Raw genomic sequence first — 23618 nt, 5'->3', positions numbered from 1 at the left:
ATGAAGGCCGCTTGTGTTGTGGCCGAAACGTCGTGAGAATATTATTGTGTTATTTTATTTTATCAATTTATTATTTTATTCTCATTCTACGTGACTTTACCGAAAGAACCAAAGAAGATGGCTTTTTGTTGTTTCTGGAGGAGCCCTGAGGGTAGAGATTCAATCTCCTGGCTCTGCCAATTGGGGTTTGGCCAGGAGACGTCATAGATGCCTGTCTCCCCGGGGTCTCCGGCACAAGCTTATTAGTTATATATTTAATTTGTGGTATCGTGGTAATTTATTGAAGGTGGAGGGGTTACCAGCCTCTCGCACCCGTCCAGAGACCCCGTTTAGCCACTGTGGTAGTCACATACGCCATGAGGGGAGAGGCCAATCGGAATTGGCCCTCCCCCCACAGCACTGTCCACAACAGAGTTGCCCGTCCGGCACCGCGGGGAGGTAGGGGGTTGTTTTTCCAGAGAAGCCATACAGAACAATCGCGAAAACTCATGCAGTAGCGTCAGTAAGATATTATATTGATTTTCTACAGCACCCTTTGTCAATCCACAGCCAGATGGATGCCCCCCCCCCCCCATGGGGTTTGTTTGACCATACTTCACCATGTTGGTGAGTGCGAGTTAATGAAGGTGCATGCCTCGCGGGGAGCGGCTGGATCATTTCAGTAATCACTCGTCGCATATATTAGCTGTGGGTTGGAATCGTACTCAGGCAGTCATGGTTCAGAGGAGAGTGTGCGCTAACCACTGCACACCGCTGGTTTGTATTTCGGAAGTGTAAGGGAAATTAACTATGGGTGATTGGTCTACCTTGTGTTTGCACCAGGGAGAAGTGGTCAGTGGATGTAATGGTCCACGTTGCTCCCATGTGTGCTGCGGTTTGGGTTTCCAACTGTTTGCCTTTAACCTCTACAGTCCGGGAATTGGCAATTGTATTTTGGTGGCAGGGTTTGATTTGTACCGAGATCTGGTACCAGTATTGGGTTGCACTTTATTATGGTAGATAGACATAGGCTGGTCTGTAGCAAAGTTCGTGACCCCAACTCTGATCGACCCAGCACTGTATGGCAGGTTTCTCATGGAAAGTGTTATCTGTAGCTTAGTTTACAACAGTGCGTGTAATGGGGCATATGTAGGCATTCGCGACCAATATCATTCATAAAAGAGGTTTTTGGGTGAGATCGCGTAAATATGTGTCGTTAAAACCCGCCACCACCCGACACAGCCAACTAGTAAGGTTTGTCACGTAAACAGAACGTGCCAATTCGTCACTAGTACAGCACACTGGTGTGTTGGAGAGCCAAGCCACAACATTTACAATCTGAGTACGACGTTTCACCAGTAATTACAACTAGCTTCATCAGGCAACAGTCAGATTTGTGGAGAAGTCCGCCTGTTTCGTTCTTTGTATAGAGGGGTAGATGTTGAAGTGTTGTGCAAAACTAGCTACTACTGGCCAAGACTAATTAGAGAATCAATCGAAATTGAAAGAAATAAAAATAACTTTAACCTCTTGGATAGCTACCGACTTAGTGCTGCTTGGAAGCGAATCATCAAATAATACATTCTTTAAATGCATGCCTACAAAGGGCAGCGTACTTCAATATGGATTGTCGTTGGTAGGGCTATTTTAATTAACACAATAGACAGGAAGGACAAGTTCAAAGGGCCCACATAATGCACATGCATAATGTATGTTGCCTCAGTAATCGTCCCCCCCCCTCCCATCATTGTGCAAGAGCGCAGAAGCGTGGTCACCACATCTACGCCTCTATATAAGGAACGAACCAGACTTCTCCACAAATCTGGCTGTCGCCTGATGAAGCTAGTTGTAATTACTGGCGAAACGTCATGCTCAGATTGTAAATGTTGTGGCTTGGCTCTCCAACACACCGGTGTGCTGTAATAGTGACGAATTGGTACGTTCTGCTTACGTGACAACCCTTACTAGTTGGCTGTGTCGGGTGGTGGCGGGTTTCAACGACACAACATTTATATATTTACGCGATCTAGCTCAAAAACTTATATTACGCATGGGGCATATGTAACAGCCGCTTTGTTAGTCCACTGTTGGATAAGGGCATCCCCATGCCGTGCAGGTTTTTCTGGATATTTGGCGGTGCCGGTCAATTCTGATTGGTGAAGGTTTGGAAGCACAATAATGGGATCATAGAAATACAATACGATGGAGTCTGTGCATGCTGCTACAATGGGTGGATGGAGTAAATTCTAAGTGACGAGAAGAAAAGTGAGAACTTCAGAAGACAACTGCGGTCCACGAAGTATTGTCAACAAAGCGAGGGAGGCAAGACCGAGACAGACACCTGGTGCCGCGTGAGCACGGAAACTTAACGCACAGAGTTGTGACAAATAAACGTGAGAGCAATAGTTCACAACCGACGAGGGCGCACCACTACGGGGGTGGAGCGAGAAAGCCTTGTGGGGGAGATGGGGAGCAGGCTGCGGCTCTGAACACTCCGTGGAAGCTGTGGACACTTTCTTTATAAATGTAAAATTTGCGAGGGGGTCCAATTTGTGACTGTGGTGGTGGTGGTGCCACATCTCATACCAATTCAACGTATCGCGAACGACTACCCCCAATCGGATCATTCAACGGCGATCCAAAACAAATCCACGTGGTAACTCCTGAAGAAGTCGAACGGGGATATCAAATATCAACATCAATTTGTAATCTGTTGCAATCCCCCGAAAATGCCATGCGAAAAAAGGAGACATTTTTAAATATGTGCGGGGATCATCAGCGCCACGTTATGAGTGGCAAAACATGCGACTCCACGTGGCTTGCAACAGACGCCTTCCTCACATTGATGTTGACTCGTGGCATGGACGTTGTGATCTATCTGTGCATGTGCTCTTTGCAGCCTGGGGAGGGGGGGGTGCGGTGAGTGGGGCTGGGGAGGTGGGGGCGTTGAGTCAGTCCATTGGCGTTGATGCTGGTAGGAACCTCCTGGTTATACCAGCCCACAGGGGATTATTGTGTCCGTCCGTCGTGCATCCAAAAATGGGAGGGGTGGGGCTGGGTGGAGACGGGAGGGTGGGGAGGGGCTGGGTGGGGAGGGAGGGGCTGGGTGGGGAGGGGCTGGGTGGGGAGGATGGGGCTGGGTGGGGGGTGGGAGGGGTGGGGAGGGGCTGGGTGGGGAGGGGCAGGGTGGGGAGGGGCTGGGTGGGGAGGGGCTGGGTGGGGAGGGGCTGGTCACCCCGTGGTGCCCTTATAAAATTCAACGTTTAACCTACTCAGGCCGGCTTGTGCCCACCCTCACAGTCGGGCATATTTGTGGAATACACCACGCCGCCGTTGACCCTGGCCATTGACCGAGCAACCCAACGTTCCTACCAGCTCCCTCCGGAGGAATGTGTTTTAATATGGACTTGAAAGTGGCTCTCGTGACAAGAGAGAGGAGGGTGTGGGGTATAAAGTAAACGCGACATTATTTTTTATTGTACAAGGTAAGGCCCACTGAGCTATATCGCTCGTTCTCAGAAGCGACCTAACCACGAATGATATTTCAACGAAAGTGTCCTATTGTGTGTAAATTTATAACGGCCAAGCGCACATTTCCAAATGACCGGGGCCACTCGGAGTGGTGGGAAGGGCCAAAAGAATCAGTTTCAGAATCAGAATATTTACTTATCGTGGAAGAATCTGGTGAGCAATGGATTTATCTTGGCCGTGTTTTTGTGTGTGTGCATGCATGTGGGGGAGAGGTAGTGTAGTGGTTAGCACGCTCACGGCCAACATCAGTGACAATTATCTGAACCGGTCCTGGGCCTCCCCTGGGTCGACTTAGCTTCAAATGAGTACCTGGTGCGGTGCGTAAAAATATCGCCACTAGGGAGACAAAGGCGGCTGGGCGTGGTACTGGCCACACACTCCCTTGTGTGCCGTTCTGGCCTTGATAGGTGCTCGCTAACATCACTTGCCCCAACAGTCTGTAAAGGCTATACGGGAGATATTTGTCTTTGTTGCACTATATGCATGTTGTGTATGCGTATTCATTTTTGTGGACTGTGTGCAACCCATCCGTCTGATGGTATGCATCTGCCGGGGATGTTCCAGAAAACCAGTGCCAGGACTGATTTTCCACGAAATTAACTGCTTAAGCAGCTGGATGGGCATATTGGAAATATGGTTACCACCTGTCCTAGGAAATGTGGAAGTCTCCCGGAAAAAATGTGCCACAGTGACGAGATGTTTTCTCCCTCGCCTGGTATGCAGGAGGTTGTGGGTTCGATCCCTACACTGATGCCTGAATATTTGGAGTTTGCGTGTTTGCACGGATAAACCACTAAGTTGAGCTGCCAATTGTGGCCAGGTCGCTTTTGAAAAAGCTCAGTGAGCATTATCTGGTAAAATATAAATACAAGTTCATGACATATTTTTTATTTCAATTAAGTCCCAGTTTTTGTAAGTTTTGTAATATGAATACGCAATTCAAGACTTGCATTTCCATGTAGCAGTTTTCCCATCTTCTCGTATTGTAAAATATTCTTGGTCTTATCATGTCCCGGGCTTTTGTACTTCAGAGTTGGAAACCCGAAATGGATGTGGCAGATATCCATAGCGGAATGCAGTCCCACAGCAGTGGAAACAGCCACTTTGGAATAGCGACCAGTGGTATTGGGCCAATATTCTTCAAAATCAATTTCCAACATGCAACAGGGCTAAAAACCAAAGGAAATTACTCATAACACCCCCATATAGCTTTCAATGGATGTAGCTTGTTGTGTTTTAAATACGGTGACGAAACACATTCATGAACAGCAACCATCATGCACGTAACACACTTAGAATTTTAATGAGTAAAATATACTCAAGAGATATATAGATTAATAACTGGTAGACATACAGTGAATTGGCAGGTTCACTGTGTGTGGGTACTCCCACCTCAAATACCCTCTCGAAGGCTCTTGAGCTCCCTGTAGTGGAGGCCCACCAGAATAAGCGTTAGCAAGGCACTGCAGGGCTGCGCCTTTACCTTTTGACAGTCAAAGCTCCGTGCATAAGAGTGGACAATAGAGGAATAATTCACAAGGAGACCAAAAGTATTGCACATTTCATATTTTAATTCAGGAGGGGCTGGTCAGAACGTTACAACAACAAATGTTACAACAACACGATAGGAGTGCAAAGGTAAGCTAATCACAAAAAAAATGTACAAATAAAACTGAACAGTTTCATTTTTTATTTTACCAGGTAAGGCCCACTGAGCTATTAGCTTTTTTTTCAGAAGCGACCTGGCACACGTATGATAGCTCAAAAAAGTTGGACATAGCATGACCGGGAGAAAAAAAAATCCACGTGACCATTGGAAGAACATGCAAGCTCCAAATAGACAGGCATCAGGGTCAGGATAAAACCCTCGACTTCCTGCATACCAGGCAAGAAAGATAACATCACGCCACCGTAGCGCCCCTTAAATGATAACAAAAATTTGTTAGCATAAAAGTTAAATTTACATAAGTATATAAATTCTCAAGCTTGAGAAAGGCATATTCTTGGTTCTTTCGGTAAAGTCAAGTTGAAGGGAAACAATAAAATAATAAAATATATAAAACAATTAAATTCTCACGACGTTTCGACTGTAACACAAACAGTCATCATCAGGTGTGAAAACCAACGACAAGAACATTTGGTTTTCACACCTGATGATGACTGTTTGTGTTACAGTCGAAACGTGAAAATTTTATTGTTTTTTATATATATTTTATTATTTTATTGTTTCCCTTCAACGTGACTTTACCGAAAGAACCAAGAATATGAATCACTGCAGTCACGAAAGCTTTAAATAAAAACTTGAGAAAGGCAGTAAAAAAACAGCACGAACAGTCCCAGACCACACAAAGAAAACACAGTCTCTCAATTAAATTAGATATTAACATTGAACTATCGATACACAGATCAGGGTCAAAGTTACAACTCAGTGGAAAAGTGGCTGTATTCAGCACTAATCTTCTGTTAAGTGAAGAAACAAGGTTGTTCCAACACGTTGGTGCTACGACGGCAAAGGCTCTGTCACCTATTCCAATCGTTGTTCTTGTGATAGTTAAAATGCAATTAGATGGACGCCTTGGGTTTCTCGGATTTGACAATGGGATAAATGAATTCGCTAAGATTTGCCAATAAGGATTTAATGAACAGAGCCCAATGTAGATTTCTTCTCGCATCATGTGATGAGAGATTTTATTTTAAGTAGAGGTCACAATTCTGGGTCCTGTATGGTACATCCAGTACAAATCGTAGCGAAGAATGATGAAGCGGGTTTAGTCTGTTTAGCAATTCATTAGTAGCTGATCTGTGTTTTTTTTTATGAGAGGCTACTGTTGCTTTACATTTTTCACAAACATGTTCTGTCCATGCAATTTTATACTTTGTTTAAAATTCTTCCAATTGACTTTCCATCAACGATTACAATTTGTAACATTCGATTCCTTTTAAAGCCAATAATCACTCCACTCGAACAGAAACTTTCTTTAGCTTTGAATTGCTCAGTGCTCGTGGAATGATTTTATGAAACCAATTCACTGCCTCCTTCCTCAGCTCCTTGGTTCTGAAGAAGTAAATGGTTACATTTGACAGGGGCATGAGGAAACTGGTGTACTGGGCACTGCAGCGGATGTTTCGCACCTGAGCGCTGTAGAAATCCTTCACGAGCCGCGGCACGAGAACCGACAGGAAAAGTGGAATGAAGAAAAGCATGAGCAGGAGAAAGTGAGTGAACAGGGTGTACAGTGCCTTGTTCTTGAAATCGTTCGAATGCGTCCTTTTGCACTCCAGAAGGATTCTAAAATAGGTGAAGCTGATCACGCTCAAAGGCAACGCAATGAGCACCACGATGATCCCCGACCCGTAAGCTTCGTGGATTCGCGTGTCGCCCGCGGACACGCGAGCGAAGCCAATGTTGTCGCAGAGAATGCCCTGCATTTGCCTGTCGCTGTCTTTGAGTTTCAACGGGGCAAAAAGAATTGTCACCGGCACGAAAGCGGATATAGTAAGGCTCCAGAGGCTGAAAATTATAATGATGGCCCGTTTACCGGTAACGATGGTATGGTAGTGAAGCGGGAAGCAGATGGCCACATAGCGGTCGAATGCCATGGCAGCAAGTGTGAGAACCTGCATGATGACGAACACGTTGATCCAAAACATCTGCGCCATGCACGCGGTGCGCAGGATCCGGTTGTCGCCCGTCAGGAGCATTTGGAGCTGTTTGGGCATGGTGCTTACGCTACTGATGAGATCGGCGACCACGAGGCTGCATAGGAACATGTACATAGGCTTGTGCAGGTCCACGCGGGCGGCCACTGTCGCGAGCACCGCCACATTGGCTACGATGGTGACGACGAAGAGCGGCAGAAAGAGGCCGAAAGCGCACAGCTGTACGCTGTAGGGTGCTTCGAACGTTGCAAGCATGATGAAGGAATCATTGCTTTCCATTGCCTTCTCCTTCAACAACTCTCAAAAGGATTATAGGAAAGCCAAGATAAATCGAGGCGTCCGTCGAACTTTTCCTGGAGCACAGTTCAAAGCGTTCAATCAATACACACAATCAATACACACATGGCACGCAAACAATAACAGACTGTTGGGGCAAATGCTGTTAGCGAGCACCTATGAAGGCCGGCACGATAGACGAGGGGCTGGGTGGCCAACAACACGCCCGACCGCCTTTGTCTCCCCAGTGGTGATGTTTTTTTTAACACACCGCACCAGGTACTCATTTGAGGCTGAGTCGATCTAGGGGAGGCGCCCAGGACCGGTACAGATAATCGTCACTGGTGTTGGCCGTTAACGGTAATCGAACTCTTGTAGGTGGGTCCGTAGCACGGTGCGCTAATAGCTACACCACCGCTCCCCCAACTTCCATTCGTCAATGCAGTGCAAACGATACACACACAACTTGCAACAAGATACATCAATAGTACGTATAAGTACACATCGTGTTTGATTATCATAATTTTTTCATCCCCAACATTATATCATAAACATTCATACTGTGTTAAAAAATAAAAAAAATCTCTATATATAGCAAAGTCGGCTGCATGGTCGAATGCAGATTGCGCACCAACCAGAGTGAACTCAGCTACAGGTTCACCCATATTGTATGTTGTTGAATAAAATAATTATAACAAGTCTTAACATATTTTCTGATCACACCCAATCTCACCCGATTGCCAGCCACTCTGCAATGGTCGAGCCGACGATCAGCACTTCTGTATTTATACACCTATGCTCACCACGCGAGTCCCCTAACAACCGTGGCTTGATGGCTGCGTGTTCTGGTGATGGTCAGCTTGTGAGTGAATTAATAACTATGGTAACCATTGGGGAATACTGGGGGAGGAGCATTGGCACAGTGGGTAACGCGCTGTGCCACAAACCCCGGTAACTTCATGGAGTTCGCGATTCTTGGCTGCAGCTGACGTCCAGTGTCAAGTGACGTCTGAAGCAATTGTGTGTAAGCCCCCCATTTGACCAACCTTCATTAATCAGCGTGACGAAGTTATAGACAAACGACCCCCATGACCGATGCGTGGCGTGGCTTTTGCGTGGCACTGCATTGACAAATGGAAGTGATTGTTATTATTTGAGAATACCAGTTGATCGTGTTTGCTTCTAAGGTATCTGGCCAGTGCTCATTCATAAGATTCATCATCTCTTGACTTTGAGCATGGGGTTCCCCCCCCCCCCCCAAAAAAAAAGTCTAATGGATGTTTATAGATACATTTTAAAAAAATTTCTCAATAAAGGTTTTTGGGTTAGATCGCGTAAGTATAAATGTGTCGTAACCCTCCACCACCTGACACAGCCAGGTTTGTCACGTAAACAACGCGCAAATTAGTTTCTACTTCAGCCCACCGGTGTGTTGGAGAGTAAATCCACATTACTGGCGTGTCTATGCACTTTAAAAATCGTCGAGATTGAAAACTAGTTTTTTCAGAACTGCTTTTCGTGTTTAGCTTGTTGTCCTTCCCCCGCATCGCTGATTAGCACGGTTGGCTACATACAGTGCAAAAGAAGTTCAACATACATACGCAAATAACATCTATACACCGACTTAAATTGTACAATACAAATAGATAACATGATACAAAAACATAGAATACAATAAAACGCATCAATAAATGAAGCTGTAAAAATCTCGAAGTTTTATATACCTCAACGCAAAACGTCGTGGACACTTGAACGTTAACAATACGCCATCTAGGCTTGTCCTCAGCCGGTGGACGGCTCGATGCCCCAGGGCAATGCGAGTGCCCTTGCACGTTGCCGCTGTGCATGCCACATGGTGTGAGGTAAACTAGGCTGAAGCAAGAGTTAAGCCAACAGGAGAGAGTGAACAATCTAAAAACACGCTAGGTCGATTAAAAACTTTTTTTATGTTACCAGGTAAGGCCCACTGAGATTCTAAATGTGGAGGGAAAAACCGGAGGACCCGGAGAAAAATCCACGCGACCATGGGAAAAAACATGGAAACACCAATTATACAGCAGGCGTCAGGGTCGGGATCGAACCCACGACCTCCTGTATACCAGGCGAGGTAGGAAACATCTGCCCACCGCGGTCCAAAAAGCAGTTCTAAAGAATTGAGTTTTCAATCTAGATATAAGTGGATTATCACGTGTACATTTATAGTAGCTAAATACTCTAAATGCATGTTTCAATGGTCAATGTACACCAGCGATTCCTATCAGCGCAAACTGTCGGGATCTCATGTTCCCCATGCTGAGCTGAGTCCACTCCTTGATCTCTTCCTTGTCTTGCCATCTTTAGCTGCCTCTCGCCCGTTCGGCCGTCAGCAGCCAGCCTTAAAACACCGCTGCCAAAAAATACGAAAGGAGCAATGAGAAATGTGAGAATTTTAAACAGAACTGAACCTTAAATAATGGAAAAGTGTGCTGCAGAACTTTTAGTTGGGCAAGTAGAACGTCGAGCCTTAATTATCTTCGTTATAATTAGCCAGTAGAAAAAAATGCCGTTGAGGATATTATCGTCATTTTAATTGTATTGAGTCGAATATAGAAGCAATCCGTTGGCCTTCAAGAGCTTTAAATGCTTCTAATGGACCCCCATATGGAACATACCCCTTTGAGCATTGCAAGATTGTTCCATGCTGCAAATTTATATATTTTTTTAGACACCAAGGGAAATAACCCCTTTGTGACAACGAGATGAAAAAATTAAATGAGTGCTGCGTCTGGTTGCCATACATTCGCTGTTGCACCTGGGTTGCTGTGTTCAGTTTTTTTCATGTTTTTAAGTTGATTTTGAACGCTACAATAAATCGGCAAATCTGAATTATTGACGTTTTTTTCCACTATAATTTTTGATGCATTTGTTTCTCCAATACAATAAAAAACACGAGCATAAAGTAATTGGACCTGTGGAGGGATATAAACTAAAATAATAAGCATTTAACCAGGTAAGACCCACTGAGCTATGGAGCTCTTTTTCAAAAGCGACCTGGCCACAAATGAGAGCTCGACGAAGTGGCCTATCACGTTGGAAATTTATAGCAGCCCAATACTCTAAACGCAATGTTTCTAAATGTGGAGGGAAAAACTGGAGGACCCGGAGAAAATTCCACGTGACCACGGGGAGAACACGCAAACTTCCAAATATACAGCAGCAGGCGTCAGGGTCGGGATCGAACCCACGACCTCCTGTAAACCAGGCGAGGTAGTTGACATCTCGCCACCCTGGCGCCCATAAGGAGGGAATGAGCAGGCAAAGAAGAAACGATGACGTTGAGACTGTGGAGAGACACGGGCTAGGCTGCTTGGGAGAGGAGCAGCAGCTGAATTCGTGCGTGGTACCGTTGGCCTCGGTGTTTGCTGCAGTGGAGTTCGGTCTTTGGAGACCAAAACAATGAGCAAGGGAGCTGCCAAGATTGTCGAAATGATTTGATATGAACAGGTAGTAGGTTGAATTCTTTTTTATGAGCCTATTTAACAAGTTAGTTGCATTTGAGTGTTCTCATGCACCGGTCTTTGTCAATGCTGTGAGTTATACGGACCTCACTTTTTGTGATTGTGCAATTGAACCTTTGTTATATAAATAGTTAGCGAGTGGTAGAGTCACCGTGCGTGTGACTGCTTTCAATGAGTGCATAGCTCGTGCGGGATGTGAATATCAGCATGCGGCAGACAAAGACGGCTCGGCGTGATGCTGGCCAATCACCTGATGTTCCAAGCGTGGCTTAAGAAGTACTAGCTGACAGCACTTGCTCCAGGTCTGTTGAAGGCAATGACCATAACTCCTTGTTATGTGTGTGCGAGTGTATGTGGATATTGTGGGGAGCGGTAGTGTAGCGGTTTCCGTGCGCTGTGCTACGATCCCGGCGAACCTAGTTCGATTCCCGCTCACGGCCAATACCAATGATGATAATTATCTGAACCGGTCATGGACCTTCCCTCGGTCGACTTAGCCTCAAATGAGTACCTGGTGTGGTGTATAAACATCAGCACTGGGGAGACAAATGCGGACGGCCAACCACGCCCTTGTGTGCCGTGTCGGCCTTCATAGGTGCTAATCGCTAACAGCACTTGCCCCAACAGTCTGCTGAGGCTACACGGGGGATCTTTGTTGTGTGTGTGTGCAATTGTGGTGACTCTTTGCCCCGCTTCCAACAAGCAAGCCAGCATCAGGACTCAAGGTAAGTGAAACTAGATTTTTTTCTATTTGTTTTATTTACTGCACAATATATATATTTTTTTATATTCTTACATGCAAATGTACAATATTTATTCTAATTTTAATTTAACAATGCTTCCCTTTTTTGTGCAACTATAACACATTTAATAACACAGTACAATATTGTTCCGACTTACGAACCGCTCAACTTACGAACGGGTTTCAGAAATTGTGTCGAGGACTGCCCCTACTCGCCACGAATTATTAAAAATGTCAATTATAACCCTGGACATTGGACTTCGAGTTGCTATAATCCACTGTACTTTATGGGACGCTGATGTTCGACATTTAGCTTTAGACACTTACCATTGCTTACATGAATTATTATTTACATTAGCAAATGCTGTCTTACCTAAGCATTCAAAGTATGTATTTTGATTTGACGTGCTGATCTCAAAGGTGCATTTAAAATTTTTATACTCCGACTGATGCTTCTGTTGTGGAGTAACTCATGCAGCCAGCTATGGATTTGGTGTTACATGTTATTTATGTAGTTTATTGTAAAAATTCGGTCACAGTCCCTATGATCACTGTTACGTTGCAATTATGGCTTTATTTTTTGTTGATTTCGAAAACTTTTTTGGTTTGGACATGTTTGTTTTGTTGTAGTACAGAGTTAGACTGATGGCCTTAATCTAAGTTTTCTTGTGGTTGTTGTTGTTTGACTTGCATCCCACTTGGATTTTTTTGCACACAGCGTTGGTGTACGGTGCTTTTTTCAGGAATATTTTGCTGTTTTTTTTCATAGATTTTCTGTTTGCACAGTCACATAGTCACTTTAAGATGTTTTCTTGTTCGTGTTTTTTTTTGTTTGTTGCGGTTGCACCCGATTCAAGAGCCGAATGGCTCATAGGGCTATACCAAAATAAATAAACAAAAAAAACTGAAAAACATTACCAGGCCCAACTTAGGCTCTGCCATGTGCGTGACCCACTAGGCCCGAGCACAGTCGACCCGTGGCACCTGCTGGGTCTGCCCCGTGACCTCCTGCCAGCGGGCGTTCGACACTTCACGTGGCCTCAAGGTGCACATGGCCTGACACTAGCGTCGTGGTGACGTCACCGCCACTTAGTGGCGAATGGCGGTTGTTGTTGAGCGCAGGCCTGACCATGTGCGCCACTGACAAGGCCGGAGTGCAGGCCCGCCCACTGCTAGAGATGATGTCACTGCTGACCATACTCATCTTGACTGGTGGACACCGCGTGACACGGATAATCAGCAAGTGAAACAAGCCCTCTCATTGGTACCTAACACTAACGGGCCTGAAATGGGATTGGTTAAAGCGAGGGAAATTTAAGGGAGTGGAGGACACAGTACCATCGGTGAGTTCCTCTAGCAGGCAAGCCTGCGTTGGCTGGGTCATGTAGCCCGCATGCCCAGTCACTGAACGCCCAAACAGCTTTTGTTCGGCCGGAAAGAGGGGGCTAAGGGGCCATCCATTTAATTTTACTACGTATGCAAAAATACGTCAAAATTTGACCCCTCCCCGTACACACGCGTACCTTGAACACCCCCCCCCCAACCTGCCTACTTACGCTTGATGCACCCCCCCCCCCGGAATCCTATAGAACAGGCGATATTTAATCCACGCAGCACCGATGAAGGATTAATAATATGAGAATATGTTTTTTTGTTTGCATTTTGATCATAAGTATTGTGGTTAATGCAGACATGATTCCTTGTAAAAGGTTTCAGTTTGGTGTTTTAACAACTTCACACCTGTTGCCAGATAAAAGGGGACAAACCTATTCTAATATGAACATGTTTAAGTAAACAGTCCACTACCGGCTGCATTAAATAATTAAGTTAAGTTGCGTAACTTCAAAAGTTTGTCTAGTGTCCGCTAGGTTCAAACGCCGACTGAACCCAGTCGAACAGGTGACGTATTATAGGAATTTCATCCCGCTTTATTTTTTCCCATAACCGATTAGTTTATTTTTGTTGATCTTGTTTACTAGTTTGCGGCCTAGCTTTACACACAGATTCGCACAAACAGTTATACTTAACCGTGTTATCCACCCTGACTGGTTATTCAAAAACACGTCTATTGTGATCATAAAACACAATTAAAACTCGGTGAACTAGTCTCTTTATAAAGTGCGTCAATTGAACATCTGCTGTAACAGTCGACGGATGTACAGACCAGTGTTAGTACTGAAGTCCGGAGGGCAGCAGCACGAACAGAGCACCACGGAAGCTAAAATCTTGAGCCAGTGGCAGTCTGCAGTGAGGCCAGATTGAAGGATGAGTGGTCATCCATGGTGGGGCAGGCTGCCAGACGATGTTAGACTCACTGCTGAGCTGCGTTATAGGGTGGTGCCGCCGCAATGGAGCCGCTCCGTCGGGGCCGTACCCACCGGCGTGACGCCGCCACCAAAGAGCGACGGCACTGACGCTGCTCGCCCCTCACCGCCCCCCACATGAATGCACACACACCCCACATAGAGCCCGAGGGGAAGTCACCTGGCCAGCAGGTTTTCGTCCAGAAGCCCCTAATGGGATCAAGCTTTATGGTTTCCTACGGCCAGGGAATTGGGCGACCTACCCCCGAGGCTGACGTGCACCGCGGCGCCGTGACCTGGGATTCTAATTGCATGGTCACGGCAGAGGCTGTTGAGTTACCGCGGATGGAAACACGCACATGCAACATGGGTCAGTAGGCTGGTAGCGGGAGGAGCAGAAAGCGGATGTCGAGGGGACCACTGCGGTGACGTCACCAGAGCTAGGATCCGACTATCAAAAGAGCAGGAAAATCCGGGCCCCTGATTGGACGGGAGGCCAGGGGGCGGGGCAGCGCGGTGCCCTTTGATGTGAGAATGATAAAGAGGGTGAACCAGGGAGTGAGGGGGTCAGTGTTCTTCAAGGCATCGAGATCAGCGGAGTGGGGGGCCAGCCGTTTGAGTCGTCTGTGTGACGAGCATTCAGCGCAGCTGGGCCCAGTTCTCCACGGAGACATCGTATGACATTGCCCTTCCACAGCTTCCTGCGCATCAGAGCGGGAGCAAGAGTTAAGTAAGGGAGAGGTGAGTTTGGGCTAATTAACCAGAGGGTAGAAAGTGGAGCGACAGGCAGGATAAATTGAGTCCCGGATCCCCGAAGGATAGGCTAGTGTCTGCTGACCCACACAAACACGTGTAGTTTAGCGGGTTATTCGCGGGGAATAAATCGTCATTAGAGGATGAACTGTGTCGTGTGGTCTTTGTGAGTGTGAAGAGGAGGGTGGAGTGCCTTGTGTTCGCGTGCATGCGCGGCTGTTTAAAGTGAAGAGGAGGGTGGAGTGCCTTGTGTGCCCATGCACGCGCGGTTGTTCACACGGCCTTTAAATCGGCTCAGAGGTGTCCCCTCCAATCGGCGGCGAGCGCGTGGTAGACGCCCTTGCCCTCTAACCCCTGACCCCGAGTCCCTCGCGTGTGATTGGTGTACAGAGCCGGGCAGGTAGTGACGTCGGGTTTGTTAGTGCCTGGGCACATAGGGCGTATGTGCGAACGGATCCCGGGGGGCTAAGAACCAGCCGCGGACCATGTCTCGCACAGCAGCGGCAAAGGTAGGAGAGGCGGAGGGTAACAACCCTCCCCTGGGAGTGGGGATTCGGGGATCAGCGGTCCCCACAATAGCTGCAGTCAGGGGTACGGTGGCATACAAGTGACACCTCTCCCACAGTCCCACTTCTCCCGGTAGTACTTGCTGACAGCAGAATAAACTGAACTGTGGCTCATTTGAAGGCCAATGTAGACAAATTATTATCGAGGCTTCACCCCCCCCCCCCCCACCCCGTTTCCTATGCGTACGCACATTGTCAGTAGACCCATAATACGCGAGCAAACGCATTTGGGTTAATGCCCTACCCCCTCCATGCGTATGGACTAAATGGATGGCCTCCAAATGGTCGCGGCATGGGCTGAAGAGATGGAATTATGTGGTATTAGGATATGGAGCTGAGTGGACTTGTGGATTACTGGTACGAGCGGTGTCAAGATCGGCCCCTGTGGAGGATGTTCGTGAAGGACGCTAAAACTGTTGGTGGGATTTATTTCCAAACCTTCCGAAATTAATTGTTTGTTGAACTTCTTTTGCACCATATGTAGCACCGCCAATTAGCACAGGGAGATAGCACTTGACAGTATGAATCATCTAAAAACTATTTTGGCAAGTGCCAACACACCCATAACTTTAGTTGCACGGAATGCACAGCTATAATAAAGTCCGTTATCAATTTGCATGGTACAGATACACATTGAAACTGATTTGTGCTGTGTTTTGGTAACAATGTGTAGTGTTGTAAGGACGAGCAGACTTCTTTAGGAGGCACACTCTGTTTATTGTATTATTTCCTTATACAACGCTTAACACACACAGAGGGTCGGTCCCCTCACCCGATACCCTAGGGAGGTACAACCTCCGGACTTGGCGGGACTCACACGTCTACCGCTATCCTAGTCCTCCGGCTAGGACCTAGGGGAGGCTATCTGGCCCACCGCTGGCCCGGTGGGTCCTGACCGCTGGGTATGCCGAGCCTTAGCCCTTAGAAGGGCTGGGAGGCTGATCCAGGGTCCTAGCTAGGCTTCAGCCCAGTCTTCTGTCTTCGTGCAGGGAGAGAACTCCCCGAGGTCCGTTGGGTCACCCGTCTTATACTCCTTCGTGGCCAGGTAGAACCAATCATACATTCCCACGTGGAACCGTCTGATTGGTTCGTACCAAACCCTGGCTACGATCCGTTTCACCTCGACTGACCCCAACCGTTGTACCCAGGGGTAATGCTGCACTGCCCTGGTGGCAATGCAGGTTACGCAACAGCGCGTAGTTAACACCTCTGCAAATGCATTACAAATGTGTGTACAACCGAGACCTCGTTCTGTATAACGATCCCATTGTCTTTCTTGAAACACATTTAGCAAGTCACTCATTGGGCATTACATAACGCGAGCCGAGTGTGCGATGGACTACTTTTTTTGAGCAGTGTGAGTGTTGGCAGCGTTGGCTACTGGTACTGCAGCGATGCGCTCTGTGATGCACGTCGTGCCGTCCTCTTCGTCCTCAGTCATTGTTCCATCATCTTTGTGTGTGTAGAGTCGTCTAGCTCCCTTATTTTTGTTTCACTCACCATATTTATCTCTCACACACTTCATATTTAAATAAATGAATGTCTCACACACAGCATATTCACAGATGTATTAAGTATACACGATACATTTTCAAAAGAAACATGTCAAACGGTGGACTGAACTTTTGATTTAAAGCTTTCATGACTGCAGGGATTCATATTCTTGGTTCTTTCGGTAAAGTCACGTAGAAGGGAAACAAAATAATAAAAATATAAAACAATAAAATTATCACGACGTTTCGACTGCAACACAAGCAATCATAATCAGGTGTGAAAATCACAACAAGAAAATTTGAAAAAAAGTGGTGGTTATTTTTTACGTTAGCACCACGGAGAGAGATTTGACAGTTTGTTCAGATGGACGAGTCCATCCTCTTTTCCGAACATAGATGGACTCGTCCATCTGAACAAACTGTCAAATCTCTCTCCGTGGTGCTAACGTTAAAAATAACCGCCACTTTTTTCAAATGTTCTTGTTGGGGTTTTCACACCTGATGATGATTGATTGTGTTGCAGTCGAAACGTCGTGAGAATTTTATTGTTTTATATTTTTATTACTTTGTTTCCCTTCTACGTGACTTTACCGAAAGAACCAATAATAGGTGGACTGAACTGTTAAATGAAAACTGATATTACGGGCTGGAATGTCACCCCCACCTTCACAATAATTCTTTATGGGGAAACTACCCCCGCTTAACGCGAATTCACTTCGTGGCAATTTTCTGGACAGAAACTCCCGCGATAAGCAGAGGACTCGCTGTAAGAGACATACAGGAGCATTTGCTTTCATATAGTGCTATTCGTGGAGAGCATCACAGAGTATTTTACAATAGCAATGCAAAAATACAGGAAACCCTTGCCCAACCGCAGCTTTATCGAACACGTGTTCCGACTATACATGGCTTACTGAATGAGGTCTGTTTTTCAGAACATGAGAGTGAAGGTTTCAGCTATACGCCATTCGACTTTGCTAGGATTCTCATCTCTACGTCGAACAGTAGTGCCGTCAGAGTGTTGAATGAATTGACTGTGTGATTTATTTACCATGCTTGTGCATTCAGGTAGGCCTGCTATGATCCATCCTCAGTTTAACCAGGCTGGATTGTCAGGAGCGCATAAATCCTATAAATATCTGGACAGTCCCATCGGTGAGCTTCTCCAGCAGGCAAGGCTGTTTTGGCTGGCTCACATAGAATGCATGCCAAGCCACTGCATGCCCAAACAGCTATTTTTCTTCTTTGGTTCTTTCGGTAAAGTCACGTAGAATGAGAATAAAATAATAAATTGATAAAATAAAATAACACAATAAAATTCTCACGATGTTTCGGCCACAACACAAGTAGCCTTCATCAGGTGAAGGGACGAGACTGTCTGGAGGACAGCGCTGGAGCGAACACAGCCAAGCACAGACCGCGACCTTTAAGCTGTGTGAGAAGAAACAGAGCGCCTTGACAAAATAATTTAGCATAGAATTTAGTATTGAAATAGCTGAGTGATTAGCTTGTGACTGGTCACAGAAATGGCTATGTTAAAGTTAAAGCATACACATCCGCAGAGGCACCCCTTGACAAAGGAATTAGCATAGAATTTAGCATTGAAATAGCTGAGTGATTAGCTTGTAACTCGTCGCAGAAATAGCTATGTTAAAGTCAGAGCATACACATTCACAGAGGCACCTAGTACAAATCAAACAGGAGAATTTAGCATTTAAATAAATATTTGATTTGATTTGTACGAGGTGCCTCTGTGAATGTGTATGCTCTGACTTTAACATAGCTATTTCTGTGACCAGTTACAAGCTAATCACTCAGCTATTTCAATGCTAAATTCTATGCTAATTCCTTTGTCAAGGGGTGCCTCTGCGGATGTGTATGCTTTAACTTTAACATAGCCATTTCTGTGACCAGTCACAAGCTAATCACTCAGCTATTTCAATGCTAAATTCTATGCTAAATTCCTTTGTCAAGGTGCTCTGTTTCTTCTCACACAGCTTAAAGGTCGCGGTCTATGCTTGGCTGTGTTCGCTCCAGCGCTGTCCTCCAGACAGTCTCGTCCCTTCACCTGATGAAGGCTACTTGTGTTGTGGCCGAAACGTCGTGAGAATTTTATTGTTATTTTATTTTATCAATTTATTATTTTATTCTCATTCTACGTGACTTTACCGAAACAACCAAAGAAGATGAATCCTTGCAGTCGCGAAAGCTTTAAATCGAAACAAAACAGCTATTGTTTGGCCAAATAGAGGGAGCTAAATGAGCGCGGGACAGGCTAGAGAAGAGATGGAATGATGTTGTACAAGAGAAAATGGAGCTCACTTGGCTTACTAATGACTGGTACGAGTGGTGTCAAGATCGCCTGTGGAGGAGGCTCGTGAAGGACAAAACTGGACAGTTGGTAGGCAACGCCCTCCAGCAACGGAGGGCAGAATAATGATGCTCACAACAACGAGCAGAGCGCCGGGCGGCTAAAACAAAGATGGCGCATCCGCCAGTCATCTAAGTCAATCCATAGCACCTGGGTCTGTCCTGTGACCTCCCAGCAGGCGTTCAACACTTTCACGTGGCCTTAAAGTACATATAGCCTGGCACAAGCACCATGGTGACGTGACCGCCACTTAGTGGTGAATGGCGGTTGTATGTTTTTTCGCGTGATAATCTCAACAAAAAATGCACAACCGGCACAACGCAAATGTCCACACACATTGCCGCATTAATCTCGCTGTCCACTCGTTGAGGCCGTCAGTCAGACGGACGCCTAGATGGCGAATCACCAACACGCTCCCGGACAAATGCACAAGAGCACAACGCAAATGTTCCCGCGTTGCCGCTTGCACCGAACCATCCAGTTGCTGACACGACGAGTCATATGAATGCCCAGATGGCGAACCGTGAACGTTCAAGTGAGTTTCAGGGGTGAGCATCGGGCGTGAGTGCCGCGGTGCAGGAAGAGGACTGGAGACGGGGGTTTTGTGTCGAGGTAGAATTTTTAAATAAATTAAGTGTACACACGCAGAAAAGACATGGATAGCGATTCAGCATCCTTTAGTACAATAACAAGGGTGGCAAATATCGGAGCATTAGTTAAACAAAGAGGGAGTGATAATTTCAAACCAAGGAACACAACTCGATTTTCCTCGTAACGTCTATTATTTGTTGAACGCATTTTTCCCAACACGGCATTTTCCAAGAATGTAACCCCGACGTTCAGCAAGCTCTGCCTGTACTCAAAAAGCAATTGTTAACAAATGCAGCTCAAAACTAAGCCAACTAAAAACGTTTTTTAAAAACAATTGAACACATTTATAGTAAATGTATCAGAATTCATAGGGTATTGTTTAACTTAACACCATAATGCACGGTTACACATCGCACTCAATGTTACACTTAAGCAGTGGTTCCTTATGTACGTATTGCAAAGGACATGTGCGTGATGTTTGTGTAAACATAATTCCAATCATTCTAAAAAAATCAGTGAATGAAAGCCTCCCCACACTGTCGATCATTGGATCTTTTGACCATACTTGGCCATTCTGGTCAGTGCACGTTGGCGGAGGTGGGGGCATGGAGAGTGAGAGATGAGCTCTCGTATAACTTGCCACTGATGTGTATTTTTTCATAAAAATTTCAGCTTAAGGATGATTACAGTAGCTTGCTAAATAACATTCTAACAATGGAAGTTTTCCGGTTCATATGTATGGAGTCATATGGTCGGTTTCTCTTGAAAACTGAATTTAACTTACATTTGAGACTTTTGAAAATGGTGGAAAAAGTGTACCAAAGAATGCATTTTTACAACACATCCTCATTCCTCTCCTTAGCTGTTTGGTGCGTAAACAGTAGATCAGCACATTCGCTATTGGCACAATAAACGTACCGAACTGGAAAATGCACCTCATGTTTCGCAGAGTGGGGGTGTTGAAATCTTTGATGAAACGAGGCGTTACGGTGGAAACAAAAATCGCAAAGAAAAACATCGACAGCGCTAAGAAGTGTGTCAGCAAAGTGTTCAAACCGTGCTTAGTAATCTCAGTAGATCGTTTAATGCGACACTCAATAAATATCTTTAAGTAGCTGAAGCTTATGAAAACAAGTGGTAAGATAAAGAGGATCAGCATGAGTATCGAGCCGTATGCATAATTAACATTGGTGTCCGATTCAGCCAACAAAATAATTCCCATGTTATCACACAAAATCCCTTGGATTTTCCGGTTATCGCCGAATTTTAGCTGCGCGGCGAGGAATGTGAGGGCCCCATAAACCGCCGAGGTGACCGTCCACATCAGCAGCAGCACTCCGAGCGTCTTTTTGGCTGTGACGATGGTGTGGTAGCGCAGCGGGTGACAGATGGCCACATAACGGTCAAAAGCCATGACCGATAGCGTCAGAACCTCGACGTTACAGAACACGTGAACGGAAAACATCTGCACGAGGCAAGACTCGCGCAGGATTTCGCCGTCACCCGTCAGCAGGATTTGGAGCTGCTTGGGCACGGAGCTTGTGCAGCCGACGATGTCGGCCACCGCCATGTTTCCCAGGAACAAGTACATGGGCTTGTGCAGCTCCGGGCACACGAGCACCGCCACGAAGACCAGCAGGTTGGCTACAACTGTGGCCGCATAGAGCGGCAGACAGAGGCCAAAGATGACCATCTGCACGGAGTACGAGGTTTCGAACGTGGAGAGGTAGAACGCCAAGCTGTCGTTCTCCATTGCCGACGCTGATCAACAGCTGGTGTTCGAAGAGGCACAGAAGGTGAGGATTTGTTTTAAATGAAATTAATAATAAATGTATTATAATACTTACAAGTTGTGTATGTTGGGGCAAAGGGTGAGTACTCCTACCTCTTCCCAGAGGTCTGGTCAGCGTGGAAGAGTAGAACAAATACCCTTCAGAGCAGGGGTGGGGAACGTCCGGCCCGCGTGCCGTTTGAGGCCTGCAAAATCAGTTTCACTTTTTTTCAGTTTATTTCTTTTGATATGGCCCTGTGAGCCATTCGGCTCTTGGATCGGGTGCAACCACAACAAACAAAAAAACAAAAACACGACCAAGAAAACATCTTAAAAGTGACTATGTAACTGTGCAAACAGAAAATCCATGAAAAAACACGGCAAAATTTTCCTGAAAAAAGCACCGTACACCAACGCTGTGTGCAAAAAATCCCAGTGGGATGCAAGTCAAAGAACAACTACAAGAAAACTTAGATTAAGGCCATCAGTCAAACCAAAAAACTTTTCGAAATCACCAAAAAATAAAGCCATAATTGCAACGTAACAGTGATCATAGGGACTGTGACCGAATTTTTACAATAAATTACGTAAATAACATGTAACACCAAATCCTAGAGCCATAGCTGGCTGCATGAGTTACTCCACAACAACAGAAGCATCAGTCGGAGTATCATAATTTTCAATGCACCTTTGAGATCAGGACACTAAATCAAAATACAGATAATACTTTGCAGCGTCATCCGGAGCGAACATTTTTATTTTATTTTACGCCAATGAATAGCAGTGGCAGCTAGGGGTGTACAACTCCTCTCGAGCAGTTTTGAGAGAAGATCGCATTGGTAGCGATTTAAGTTGCAGTTTATTGGCAATAGCATTCCAGACCCTCGGGGCATCAATAGCAAAGGCCCTTCCTCCGGTTTTTGTACGGCAATAGGGAATGTGAAGCTGGTAAATGAGCGAAGACCTGAGGCCAAATTTGTTCTTTGAAACAGAGAGGAGATCCAGCAGGTAGTCTGCGGATTTTTTTGTAAGTACATCGTGAATAAATAAGATCTGCTGCACAAGCCGTCGAACATTAAGAGATGTTAAGTTTGACCCAATGTAGAGATCACAGTGGTGAGTCCTATATGGGCAGTTAAATGTAAATCTTAAGGCCGAGTGATAGATGGAATCAAGCTTCTTCAGTACAGTACTTGGGGCTGATTTATACACGATGTCACAGTAGTCAAGTTGAGGCAGTATGGTAGCTTTTATCAATTCCAAATGGAACATGGGGGGAAGCAGTGCTTGTGTCGATACAGAAAACCAATTTCTATTTTTGTCTTTTTACCAATATAATCAATGTGATCTTCAAAATTCAGTTTTGAATCCAGGATGACCCCAAGATAGTTATAGATCTTGACTTGCTCTATTTGATAATTATTTAAGAAATGTAATTTGGGAAAAGTAACTTCCTCCTTTAGTCCTGGTGAGAAGCATAGCACCTTGTTATAGAGGTATTCAGGACTATATTCGTAGCTCTTTTGGTAAAGTCACGTTTAAGGGAAACAATAAAATAAAATATATATAAAACAATAAAATTCTCACGACGTTTCGACTGTAACACAGTCATCATCAGGTTGAAAAAAATCCACAACCACAGTCGAAACGTCGTGAGAATTTTATTGTTTTATATATATTATTATTTTATTGTTTCCCTTCAACGTGACTTTACCGAAAGAGCTAAGAATATGAATTACTGCAGTCACGAAAGCTTTAAATCAAAATTTATTCAGGACTAGTTTAAGAGCAACTAGTTTATGTTGTAGTTTGTTGTAATCACCCTGTAGCTTAGCAATCACGTCAACCGTAATCAGTATCGTGTCATCTGCAAAAAGATTTACCCTGGAATGATCCAGGTCAGTGCCCAAGTCATTGACATAAAGAGAGAACAAAAGGGGGTCGAGGATGGAACCCTGTGGAACCCCTTTTGTTATCTTAACACTGTTTGACCTCCAACCATCTGTGAATACAGTTTTGGTGCGAGAAAAGAGGTAATTTTGTAATAATTTTACTGCGTTTTCGGAAAAACCGAGGCAACTTAGT

General features: G+C 45.4%; 2 protein-coding genes across 2 annotated transcripts; both read right to left on the bottom strand.

Moving 5' to 3' along the window:
- Positions 1–5042: 5042 nt before the first annotated feature.
- Positions 5043–8945, bottom strand: LOC116954589 (olfactory receptor 1496-like). Its single transcript, XM_032975232.2, has one exon. It carries the CDS (start codon positions 7447–7449, stop codon positions 6463–6465), a length of 987 nt encoding a protein of 328 aa, XP_032831123.1. The 5' UTR covers positions 7450–8945; the 3' UTR covers positions 5043–6462.
- Positions 8946–18853: 9908 nt separating this feature from the next.
- On the bottom strand, positions 18854–23135 carry LOC116954601 (olfactory receptor 1496-like). The gene is made up of 2 exons (XM_076052271.1): positions 21648–23135; positions 18854–21534 (listed from the first exon to the last, which is right to left on the bottom strand). The coding sequence occupies exon 2, from the start codon at positions 21513–21515 to the stop codon at positions 20538–20540; it is 978 nt and encodes a 325-aa protein (XP_075908386.1). The 5' UTR covers positions 21516–21534; positions 21648–23135; the 3' UTR covers positions 18854–20537.
- Between the last annotated feature and the right edge of the window lie 483 nt (positions 23136–23618).

Source organism: Petromyzon marinus, chromosome 55 (genome assembly GCF_048934315.1).
Source record: "Petromyzon marinus isolate PM22_M1 ecotype Great Lakes invasive population chromosome 55, UKy_Petmar_22M1.pri1.0, whole genome shotgun sequence".
Lineage (NCBI taxonomy): Eukaryota > Metazoa > Chordata > Hyperoartia > Petromyzontiformes > Petromyzontidae > Petromyzon > Petromyzon marinus.
This window is presented reverse-complemented; position numbering and strand designations above follow the sequence as displayed.